Source organism: Chrysemys picta, chromosome 1 (genome assembly GCF_011386835.1).
Source record: "Chrysemys picta bellii isolate R12L10 chromosome 1, ASM1138683v2, whole genome shotgun sequence".
Classification (NCBI taxonomy): Eukaryota; Metazoa; Chordata; order Testudines; family Emydidae; genus Chrysemys; species Chrysemys picta.
Genome location: NC_088791.1, coordinates 133,078,360 through 133,090,838, shown reverse-complemented (window position 1 = coordinate 133,090,838; position 12,479 = coordinate 133,078,360). Strand labels below are relative to the sequence as shown.

At 40.1% G+C, this 12,479-nt stretch overlaps 1 protein-coding gene across 1 annotated transcript in view; it reads right to left on the bottom strand.

Moving 5' to 3' along the window:
• Positions 1-12,479, bottom strand: part of ANO2 (anoctamin 2) — a 308,666-nt gene that overhangs the window by 29,785 nt on the left and 266,402 nt on the right. The window contains exons 17-19 of the mRNA XM_024103099.3: positions 11,110-11,221; positions 9,941-9,998; positions 7,596-7,696 (exon numbers count right to left, since the gene is read on the bottom strand). Coding sequence (XP_023958867.2) covers positions 7,596-7,696; positions 9,941-9,998; positions 11,110-11,221 — 271 coding nt within the window. The remainder of the gene's footprint in view (positions 1-7,595; positions 7,697-9,940; positions 9,999-11,109; positions 11,222-12,479) is intronic.

Here is a 12,479-nt window from a genome sequence, read left to right as displayed (position 1 = left end):
GAGGAAAATGAAGAAGTACATCATCTTTCATGAGAAAACTTGGAAATATGAAAGTTATCACTAAATAATAGTTTTTGTAACACACTACATATGGGTTTTTCTCTCAATAGAGTGCCACTACCTTTAGGCCAGATTGTGAATCCCTTACTCACATTGGTGAGCAGTTCATACCCATAGGTTGTGCAATTACCTGTGCAAGTAATTGCTCATGGATGGCAATAAGAGTTTCAGAGCCTGGCCCTATCTGTACAACGTATAAGGGTTTCATATCTCATTGTAGCATGAATCTCCATCTGACAGATGAGTGAACATTTTATATCTCCATGGAATAGTAGGTAGCATTTCAGTTTCAACTTCATTGACAGCTTTATATTGTTTTACAGACTGGAAAATAACCATGGGAAAGTGTAAAAGACACACATATTTTCTCCAAAACTAAGGACACTAAATACACTAGGGCTAGCATCAAATGCAAGATTTCTCACATTTTCTGAGTTTGTGTTTCACGAATGTGTACATTATTTGATAACAGTACACATATGTATAGCATGAGTAAAAAGCCAGATTAATTCCAATGAAGTGTTGCCAATGGCATAACCAGGGGCCCTCACGGTCCACCTCCCCCGCAGCCTGTGATAAACTCCTTAAGCCAGATGTGGGTGTTGCAGAGAGAATCGTGTGTGTGTGTGGGCGGGGGGGATCTATTTATTTGTTTTCCAGTTTTAAAAAACACCCTGTTGTCTGAGACCCCTATCCAAAGGAGGGGGCAATGCTACCTGGCAAACCAGTCTGTTCATTATTCCTGAAAAACAGGTCAGGTTCTTCGCCCACACTCCGGCTGTTTTGTGCCACCATAGTGGCATGAAGCTGCAAGCAATGTGGGGATTACCCAAATGTAAGGGGAATTCCTATGTGGTTTCGTGTCACTGGGACAGCCCAGCGCAGGGCATGTTGGGGACATGGTTGGACTCCTAAGGCTGCTCTATGTTGTGTCAGAGATAGAACCAGCCCATATCAGCCCCAGGATCAGAGACTCATAAAAGCCGCCCTGTGCCAGATGCAGCTGAGGATATGGCCCATTGGGATAATGATAATAAAAAGCAGAGTGTTCAGTTTATGTAATTTGAATGGGGTGGGATTTTTAAAACCTTATAAGAAGGAATTAGGGTACCCAGCCAAGGAACATTGCTTTCTAGTTGGTGTAAACTGGTCCATTCTAAAGGCACTACATTTGCTCTTCAGAAGTATCTTTATGACATTCAAGGGATGTCATCTATGGCAAGTGTGATTCAGCACTATGCACGGGTGGGGAAGGAGGAGCAGCAGAATGATCTGAACCTTCCCTTCAATTCAATGGAGAAATTTAAACAAAGAACTCCCAGAAGGTCCTTCCAGCACATCACTGATGAATTTCCTGATGCTATAAAGGTTCTCATTAGACAATGAAGAGTAAAAAAAAAATACTACTACTATTCCGTAATTACTTTTGCTACAGTAAATAACATGCTTTAAATGCCCGTCTTATTTCTGTATGCAGATAAGATTGACGAGCACTTGATTACTGTGTGCGATTGTGCTGATAGATAAGGAAGTGATTGGCCCAGTTCTGATCTCATGCCAGCTTAATACCTGTGGAACACCATCCACTTGAATAGAGATATTCCTGACTTACACAAGGATCAAGCCCAGGATCATGCCCATTGAATATACTGGGGGATAGGGGTGTCTGTCTGTGCAAAGTCAAGAGGGGAGGGAGTAACCGTAGGTTCCATGCACAGTATGTTATTGGAGATCCTACAGTAGATTAGGATAAGAATGTAGGTGTGCTCCAATGAGAGGGATGTGTGTATGGATCTGGAGTATGTATGCTGATCAATGAGATTTGTAGCCCACGTATGCATAGGATTTAACTGCTAATTGACATAAACTGTGCTCGCCCCATGGTGCACATGATTTTGTGTTTTCATGTGAACATCATTGCTATGTGCCTCAGTTTCCCCATCTGCAAAATGGGGATAATGATTCTGACCCTTCCTTTGTAAAATGCTTTGAGATCTACAGATGAAAAGTTCTATATAAGGAGCAGCACTCTTATTGTTATTCCAACGGTGGTGTGAGGCTGTTGACATTAAGTTTGGGTGTGTTTACATGTGGAGTCTATATATGTGTGATCCAATCCTCTAGCTGCAGCACTAGAGAGTTGTGCCTTGGAGTTCAATGCATTTCTGTAGCTCCACTGGGAACTCTGTAAGTAATTTTTTTAAAATGTTTGCTGTGAATGCACTAAACCCGGTACTCAGTCACTTAGAATTATTTTAATTACCTTTCTTTTTTTTAAATTTACCATTGTGACTATTCCTCACTATGAACTATCCTCATGCCAAGCACGAAGCTTGAACAATTTTTAACTTAAGCCCCAAAGAGTGTTTTTATTTATAATTTATTTTGAAATGATCAACTGAAAAAAAGCCAAATGGATTCTACTCAAGCTTTTCACAAAAATGCACTTTTGTGTCGTACCCAAGCATGTGAAATTTCAGATCAACCAGAATTTGTGTCAAGGAAATTAAAGGAACAAAAGACAGGGATTTGCACTGAATAGACACTGTCAGGGTTATTCTCCAGCTGTACCACAGCAGAGGAGTAAAAATGAGTTTTGCAGAGCTCCATAGCTGCACAGATGATTGCACTGTTACAACTGAATAAACTCTTTTGGTATGCTTGTGAGAAATGTTTTTTATAATGATTCAAAAGATCAATATTTTAAAATCAAGCTGAAAGCAATAGAGAAGCAAGGAAAGCTCATCTGGTCTATTTTATCTTCTTGTGTACTGTGAGCCAGATTATGGACGGGCCAAGAAGGCCTTTGAGATGCTTTGTGCCTAAGAGGCACAATCAGGGAAGCTCCATGCTCCCATGAAAGGAGATGAGCAGGTGATCAGAGTCAGACCTGTTTAGGGAGAAAGACTAGATTTAGAGGAGATAGCTGTAGCGTTACAGTTGTCCAGTGCTGGTCAGGTCTGAACAGCTGGGGCAGAACAGAACAGGAGAGAATGCACAGATCCTTTCCCACTAGGCTTGGTTCTAGCCAGTATTATCTGTTTCCTACTATCAGAAGTAAGAACGCAATGATTCAAGGAAACGAGCACCTTAAATGGAAGTTACAGGCACTCAGTACAGTCCTGGCTCTAAAGAGCTCACAAGCTCTGAAGATAAAAGGGGGGGTAAAGAGATAACGGCATACAGTAAAGTGAAGAGGGTGGTGGCAGGCACACAGCATGTTTGTAGCAGGTCTCTTTTTTAAACATATGTGATTATATAGTTGCTTTATTTAGATAACAAAAATAGCTTTAGGGGTATTTTTATGGAGAGGAAGCTCAGTGACTGTTAGAGTGGGGAAGAGAAAAGAAATTTTGGATTAAGACAGGGAAGTGAGTACAGGGAAGAGGAGAGAAACAATGGGCAGCTGAAAAGATGCAGAGTTAGGAGAGGGGCAGGATAAAGGCCTTGCCTTCACTAGTCTTTGTCTTCAGTTGCACAACCACTAGTGCAGCTCCATCAGTGGGAGAGCTATTGCAGAACAGCTGCCGGTGTTTTCACTGCTGTGCCATTTTAGACATGGGCTCAGCAACATTAAAGTGGTAAAACACTAGTGCCCTGTCTACCACTGCTACCACCAATGGAGCTAGTAGTGAAGCAGAGCTGTTGGAGAATTGTAGAAAAAGGTGAGTGGAGACAGCCAAAATGGAGACCAAAAAGGAACCGCAACACAGGAAAGAAGAGGGTAAAAATCCAGAGTCCAAGTGTCAGAGATGGGAGATTACTGATGTCAGGAGGCTGTGAAGGCTCCTGCCAACTACTGTTGCTGTTCCCCATCTAGAGTGATGGACAGAGGAGAGGCTACTGGGTCAGATATTTTGAGCACTTTGTATCTGGTGGGAGAGTGTGGGGACTAAAAGTGTCTGTACCCTTGTGTGTAACCATGTTTGCTGCTTTGGGGAAGGAGGCCTGAGGGTCCTGCATTTGCTACTGTCAGCTTCCTGTGATCTGCTCACTCCCTCAAATGGAGGGAACTTTGGGGGTGTGTGGAAAGGACTTGTAATCTCTGAGACAGTCACAAATTTACAGTCCAATCCAGCCTCCCTTGTGCACTCAGAACTCCCACTGAAGTCAACGGGAGTTTTGGTTGTGTTTGTTATTTATTGGTATCTGTCCAGCTATAAACAGCTGATGAATTTCTGCATTAAGAATTCTTTATTAGCAACCAAAATGCACCACAAATGACAACAGCCATGAAAGTCTGTCTTGAAATACATTTTATTGGCCCTTGATTTTCTCATCCAATGTATTTAAATGCATTTTGAAAGAATTGATGGAAAGTGATATTGTATGTTAAGGGTGAAATCCTTGCCTCGCTGAGGTCAATGGGAATTTTGCTATTGACGTCAGTGGGACCAGGATTTCACCATAAGCGTTTATCACAAGGTCAGGGATAAAGAGTAATAAAATAACCACATGGAATTTTGCAGTGAGGGTGGAGAATATAAAATTGGGGTGAAAAGGAGTTTCAAAAGAATTCGGGGTTCTCGAACCCTTCAGCAATTTCTGTGGCATGAGAAGAGAATTATGGGATGTGACACCTCTAAGTGAATTGTGGCATAGTTGCATCTGTTAAACTTGTGAATTACAGCCACACAAAGCACTTTGCTGCAATTCCAGACTGCTGAGCATCCCATAATTCCAAAGCCATGATATAGCTCCAGCCATTTTGATATTCTTGGATGCAGAAATGGAAAAACAAATCACAGGAAGGTAGAGAATACCAGAAAGTCACATCTATCATAGCCAAGGAGCAGTTTCTCCAGAGAAGCATTAGGAACAGGTTAGAATTTGTTCTAATGACTCTGCACAAAGCAGAGCTGACATGTGAAACCTAACTTCTGAATTCTGCAACCGGCACTAACTGTGGATAAGATGTCAACCAGGCATTTCTGACCATGGCAATATTCATGTTGAAGGAGAAGGCTCTGGGTGGGTGTCGTGTGTATCCATCCCATAACCTGCTCAGCTGTACAGGCCCTTCAATTATTCCTGTTTCTTTGAATGAAAGAGGCAGCAAATGAGACTGATGCTTCACAACCTTTTGCAGGGAAACAGAAGCCTACACTGCCCTTTTGGAAAACCCCTATGGGCTTTAATAGCAATGAAACCAATAGAGTTATATAAAAATAACTCCGAAAACCTACAGAATTCAATAGGGAATTAAATCCTTTCTATAGGTGTTATGAATCATTCCACAGAATTTAATAGATAATTATGTCCCCATTATAGAAGCCTAGAGAATGGTTCATAATACCTATAGAAAAGTTATTTCTGCTACATTCAATACCAGGGTGAACTCAGTGGCAGCACAATCACTATCCCTGAGTGCGGTGCTGAGAGCCAGTGAGAGAATTAGCACTGTTTTCTTGGGATCTCTTTCTCCTCAAGACAGGCACAGAGCATTGGACAGAAGTCACTGGAGTAAGAGATGGAAAGACCTATTAGACCATTTATTCCATCTCTCTGCCTCTGTAGGATTGGTCCCTACTGAACATTCCTAGTGCAGGAGGAGAAGAGAAATGAGGGCAGTGGACAGTATGGAGGGAAGAGGGAGTTAGGGGAAACAAAAGAAAGACCTTCTGGTGGAGAAGGGATGATCTAGCAAGGAAGATGGGTGGGAGGGAAGAGAGCATCCATGAAGAGTGGAGCTGGTCAGAAAATATTAATCAAAACAGTCTTTGGTTGGAAAAAGCTGTTTCAACAAAACCAAAATTTTTCACAACTATATATCTTTTTTTGAGGATTAAATTTTTTTTTAAACAGATTAGTCCCAATTTGGGACTAATTCATTTTTTTTTTTTGAAATCTTGATATTTTTGTAGCACAGAAAATCCATTTCCCAGACAATTCTAATGAAGAAATCCATGAATGGAACGGAGGTAATAGGCTACAGAAGGGAGCCAGTTGAGTTGGGCTGGAGGGGCAGAGAGGTTCCAGTTAATCTGGGTGAGAATGGGACAGGGTGTGGCTTCATATAATTTATGAGCAGACAGAAAAGGCTTGTCAGCATCAATATAACAAGATAGCAGTGGTATTCCTCTGGGAAGAGGAGAAGTAAAGCAAGCTTGTTTTTATTTAATACATATTTCAGTTTTAAACTGAGGTCACTGCAGGTTGTTGGCGAGGGAGAAGAAACAAGTGGAATGAGGCTGTCACATTCTTGCACTGAGCAGTGCATTCAGTGGATTGAGAAATATTCTGACAGTAGCCCTGTATTTTGACTGGATCAGTCTCCACTTCCATGAATCAAAGATAATAAATGCAGTATTTATAACTTCATAACCGTCCCCCCTTAAACAAACCCAGTAGCAGTAAGCTTTTGGAAGAGGGAAATAAAAAAATCACATCAGGTTCACACTGAGAAAGCTTTAAGCCTCCAACATGTAAAAGTCTTCTGGAGCAATTTACCACCTTTTTCCTCAAGTTATGCTATAAACTCCATGAGTCTTAGGCAGAAAACAGGCCTCTTCAGTAAACCTTAACTTCAGAAGGATAAAGCCATGCATAATCCATGCCCATATTTTTTTCTTCCACTTTAACAGTAAAAAATTATTTCCAGGGAAAAGGGCCCAATTTTCAAATGTATTTCAATGCCACCCTATTGTGCATCTCCCATCAAGATTCTAGTCCTCTTCTTCTTCAGAACCCCTCAGTAAGGATCTCATCCAGAACCCATTCACATCAATGGATAAACTCACTCTGAGTTCAGTGGAGCAGGATCAGACACTGTAGTAAGCCCTACGGTACCTACACATCCAAGACAACCAATGTCCCCACACACCTCAGAGAATGCTGTCACCAACAGGGATGATGAAGTTGAGAGAAGTAAGGGTAAAATTTACAAGACACAGCAGTAAGACATTCTCAGTGATAACTCTTGGCTGCAGACCCACCTGTCACTGCAGATACACTAAGTCAGAGTTCTTGCCACATTCAAAACACAATGCAAAATTCGCCTCCATGTATAAGCTCACTATAGTAAGACAGCTGCTAAATAGCATGTCACCATCTTCACCATACAGTGAAGGGCACATTAAAAACATGTAGGATTCATGTGTAAATCCATGAAATAGTATAGCTCAAATAACCCATTTTAAAATCTTATATCAGCCATTGCTTCCCTCACCCCCATTTCATATCCATTTGTATTCAATGCGGCTACTCCGAAAGCTTCTCTAAAACTTCCCAAGAGATCTATCATATCTTTCCTACTTTCCTTAGGTTTCTAAAGTTAATTTATATCAATTCTTCAATATATTCAGACATTTTCTTTAATCCATTTACTGCAGATATAGCCAATTATTTAAGGTAAAATACAGCCAGATCATTTCACGACAACCAGAAGCGTGATTTATCATCATCTTAAGTATATTCAATTAGGGCTCATTAAAGTCAATGGCAAAACTCCCATTCAGTGGAAGAAGGATCAAGCCTTTAATTTACAATCTTGCAGGAACAAAGTGCATGGTAACGGAAAAGGTTGAAATACATACGGGATTCCAATTTCAAACAGATTATTCTGAATAAGTTGCTTTCCAAGCATAATGATGCTCAGCTGAATACAGAGTTCCATCAAACAGCCTCCTGGAGCACACTGTAATTTAAGGAAAAGCACAAACTGTTAGTGAATTATGACAAAGGCACAAGGAAGCAGTGATTGCTGCTTTACAACTAATGTTGAAATTAACTTTGCATTATGAGCCTGATTTTCAATTCCCCCATGTAACTTTGCCAATTCCAAGGAAACCAATCCCTGTTAAATTTCATGTCAGGTCTCATCCTGGGGTAGAATTTTACCAGGATTTTTTTCTGGGGGTGTGTGGCAGGGAACTAGAAAAGGACTTTTAAAGTTCTGAGCCAAAATTTTCAAAAAGTTTTTCAGTAATGTCTAATTAGAATCCAAAAGATATAGTAAACAAAAATTATATACCTTTTAAAGATCCTAAACCAGTGGTTCCCAAACTTGGTTCACCGCTTGTTCAGGGTAAGCCCCTGGTGGTCTGCGAGATGCTTTGTTTACCTGAGAGTCCACAGGTACGGCCACTCGCAGCTCCCAGTGGCCGCAGTTTGCTGTTCCTGACCAATGGGAGCTATGAGAAGCGGCACGGGCTGGGCTAATGCTTCCTGCAGCTCCCATTGTCCAGGAACAGCAAACCACAGCCACTGGGAGTTGCGAGCGGCCATACCTACGGATGGGCTCAGGTAAACAAAGTGTCTCGAGGCCTGCCAGGGGCTTACCCTGAATAAGCCGCAAACCAAGTTTCGGAACCACTGTCCTAAACATTAAAAAACCTGGAAATTAACAGTTGAAGGATCCAGATAGTTTCCTCTGCCATATAATCTTTCGTATTCATCAATTTACAATAACATTCCAACCTTAACTTTCCCCCCTAAAACTTTCATAAATATATGGAAAGATCAAAATAGCGAATTATTAAGAAATTGTAAAATATTGTTTCCTATTCAAAGGATCCATTTCTAATAGACTGTGTCACGAATATATACTATAATGTTTCTCACTACAAAAACACACATGCTTTAGTTGCTACACAATATTTATAATTATTATTATTATTTATTTGTATTACGGTAGCACCTAGGAGCCCCAGTCAGGGACAAGGACCACATTGTGATAGATGCTTTACAACCACAGGGGGGAAAAAAAGACAAAGACTATCAAAAAGCTTACAATATTTTAAAAGTACAAGCTTGGAAAGACTACACACATTTATATGAACCCACACTACCATATAATCAAAACATTTCAGAACACCATCAATCATTCCAATTCTATTCATAACCATATATTTGTGCTTCACCAATGAAATCACTCTGAAAACATGTATGGCAATCTGAAAAAACCATATTGATCTCTGGGACTACTGTATATTCCTTTAAAATATTTACTATACATTTAATTTAATTATCAACAGTATTCATGTGATTGCTTTTTTCCCCATATTGGAAAGATACAAACAAACAAAGGCCCTGATCTTGCAAACCTGTATGTGTGCTTTACTTTAAGCACTGGATTAATTTGATTGACTTAAAGGGACTTCCAATACCTGCTTAAAGTGAAGCATAACGTGTTTGCAGCATTGATCGGGGCTAGAAGGACAAAGTGGCAAGATCCCATAACTATTTTTTTCCAGACTTTTTGAGGGGAAGGATGGTCTAATGGTTAGGGCACAAATGTAGCCATTGGGTTCAAGCCACTGCTCTGCCACAGACTTCATGTGTGACCATGGGCAAGTCACCCATCCATGGAAAAAAATAGTGGGTGCTCAGCACCCACCAGCCACAGTGTTCAGTGGCACTGTCCGTAGTCGGATGGGGGAGGTGCTTGGGGAAGGGCAAAGTTCAGCGAGTGGCAGGTGGGAGAGGGGTTGGAGTGGGGACAGGAAGAGGTGGAGTGAGGGTGTGTTCTCGGGGGAGGGGCAGAGCAGGAGTGGGGCCTCAGGGCAGAGTGGAGGTGGAGCACCCCAAGCGAAAACTAAAAGTCAGCGCCTTGGATTTTATCTCTCTGTGTCTCAATTACCCATGTGTAAAATGGAGATGATAGCACTGTACTACCTTACAGAGTTGCTGTGAAAATAAATAGATCACAATACTGTGAGGCACTCAGATACTATGATGATGGGGGCCATATAAGTATCTAAAACACAGATTATTGGGACTGAATTTTGTTTTGAGTTTTTCTTTTCTTGGAAGGCATAGAATTTTGGTAAAGTAAATGTGGTAGGTTTTTTTCAGCTGTTAGCTGGACTCCTTATAAAGGCACTCTCATCCATGTCTCTTTTTTAACTATGTTTTCTGTTTGAATTCCATCTGTACTTGCCTCTTCCATTCGGTAACCATCAAACATATATACATAACTACCAGGTCGGCCAACAAACCTGAAAGTAATAAAAACATATGAAATGATGAAAACAGAATGCATTAAAAATATCCTCAACAAAATTACTGCTTACAGTAGCTAATTTTAAAATACAGTTCAAATTAACTATTTTAACATGATTTTTTTAAAAAAAACATTGCTAACTTCAGATAAATTAACTAAACCGAGTTTCAAATATTGTGCCTGTCCCTGAGTCTCCCTTACAATTTTTGCAGTTTTAAAATCACCTTTTCCTATTTATAAAAATGTTTTTTCCCCTCGCCTGAGTAAAACCCACACAAACAAATGGGAAAATTGACCGGGGCTCTGATCCTGCAAACTGTTATACATGAATAACTTCAGGCATTTGAGTAGTCCTAATGAGCAAAGTTACTTACATGTGTAAGGGGTTTCAGGACCTGGGCTATTCTGAATTATACATTGAAAGTGACTACTCACAAAGGGCTGTTAAATACAATGTTTAAAAAATATTTTTCTCCCATGTCTTTTAGAACTTAGATAATACTTCTCAAAATTGTAAGTAAAATATTTTCAGACAAAAATGTGATTTTTTAATTGATGGCATCCACAGGCATTAGTTCAGAATATATTATTATTTATTATATGTATTACCATATTGTCTAGAAGCCCTAGTCATGGACCAGAGCCCCATTGTGCTAGGCAAAGAATAAAACACAGAACAAAAAGATGGTCCCTGCCCCAAAGAGCTTAACGTATAGATTAACAGCTTCTAAAACATAAAAGGAGCACAACAATTATATGAATCTAACTAGAATTCCGAAATACATACATACTTAAAACACTGTTTACAAACAATCACTCTAAGATCTCCATCTGCTACATTATGGACCATCAGGTTCTGGTAGGCAGTGGATCCTGCATGTATAGGAAACCACAACTATAGAGGAGTAAAACTGATCACGAGTCCACCTAAGGACCTCTCACCCCAGAGCAATCTCTCCAGGCCAACCTGACCCACTCCCTCCTGGGCTAGTCTGCCATTTTGGGTACTAAGATGGCCATTCCAGACCTTTTAGTGGCCTTAGTGCCATCAGTAGCCTGCAACATGGGGCCATTAATAATAAATCAACAATGTAAATTCATCCTACCTTCCTTTAAAAAAGGCAACATAAAAAATTGGTGCATAAGAGTTCACAAACTTCAATAGGAAAGCCTTCAAAATTAACCTCTCTTCAAAGGTCTTCTCTGTTTTTGGTACCTCTGCAAAATAAATAAATAAATAATTGCAGTATAACAGAAAACACCACAAAAGCAATAGATAAATATGTAATTGTCTTTCAGTAGTCTCAAGCAAAAGCAAAAACTGTATTATTATTAGAGTTAATGTGGTTTTATCATATCTTTTATTCTGCACTGAGTGACACTAGGAAAATATACAGCATACTTTTTTTCTTCTTACTCCTGCAAATTTCTGACTATTATTTCATTTAAAGTGTATTTGGCAGTGACACATATCGAGGCACCTGCCTGCACTGTTAAATGAACCAGATGCGCAGGAGGTAGGTCTGCTGGTTTACACAGTTGAGGATCTGCCCCAATCTCTCTCTACTCCTATGACCCCCATCACTATAACATGTGGCTACCTTGTTAATATTAATGGTGTTGGAAGGATAAATTAATTGGGGCCTGATTCTCATTTACAGTAAGGCCCCTTTTACACCTCCTGACCCTTGTCTAAATGTGAATCAGGTCTTAATGAATTTATGCTCACAACACCCTTTGAAATAGAGAAGTATTGCTATTTCCATTTCATAGATGGAGAAACTGAGGCACAAACATTTAAGAGCCTCATTCAGCAAAGTATTTAAGTACCTGCTTAACTTTAAGTATGTGAGTAGTTCCACTGACTTCAATGGGACTACTTAAATGTTTAAAGCACATGCTGAAGTAACTTCCTGAATCAGGTTCCAGATAGCTTGCCAAAGGTCATACACATTTTTTTTTGGTGGGGGGGCGGAGGGAGACAGGAAGTGAACTTAAATGTCCTAAGCCCCATTCCCCACTCCAAAACTTTAACCACAAGGCCATCCTTTCCATAAGGTTCTTCCCCTCTCCATATAGCCTCCACACCTTTAGATACGTCGTCTGTAAAACTTCTGAAAATACATCACACAATTGTTTATACATTTCAGTTGATTTCAGCACCTTGCAGCATCAAGCCCTTCAAGTGTAAACTGCAGAGTATTACAATTAATCTACATTAATATAAAAACAAAGATTTTTTTTCCCCAATATTCTCTCTGGGTTCTTTTATCAGCCATGCACAGGACTTCTGAGGATAGCCACCATGCATGTTTAACCAGGCACCGAACAGATTGTTGTTATTATTTCATGCTGGTAATGGATTCAAAATGTGAAATAATAAGAGCGATTCAGTGCATCAGTTTCAAGAAGCCTCTGAAAGCATTACTGAAATCGTGCAGCCTACTGATTTGGGTCAGGTTTTTTAAAAAAGAGC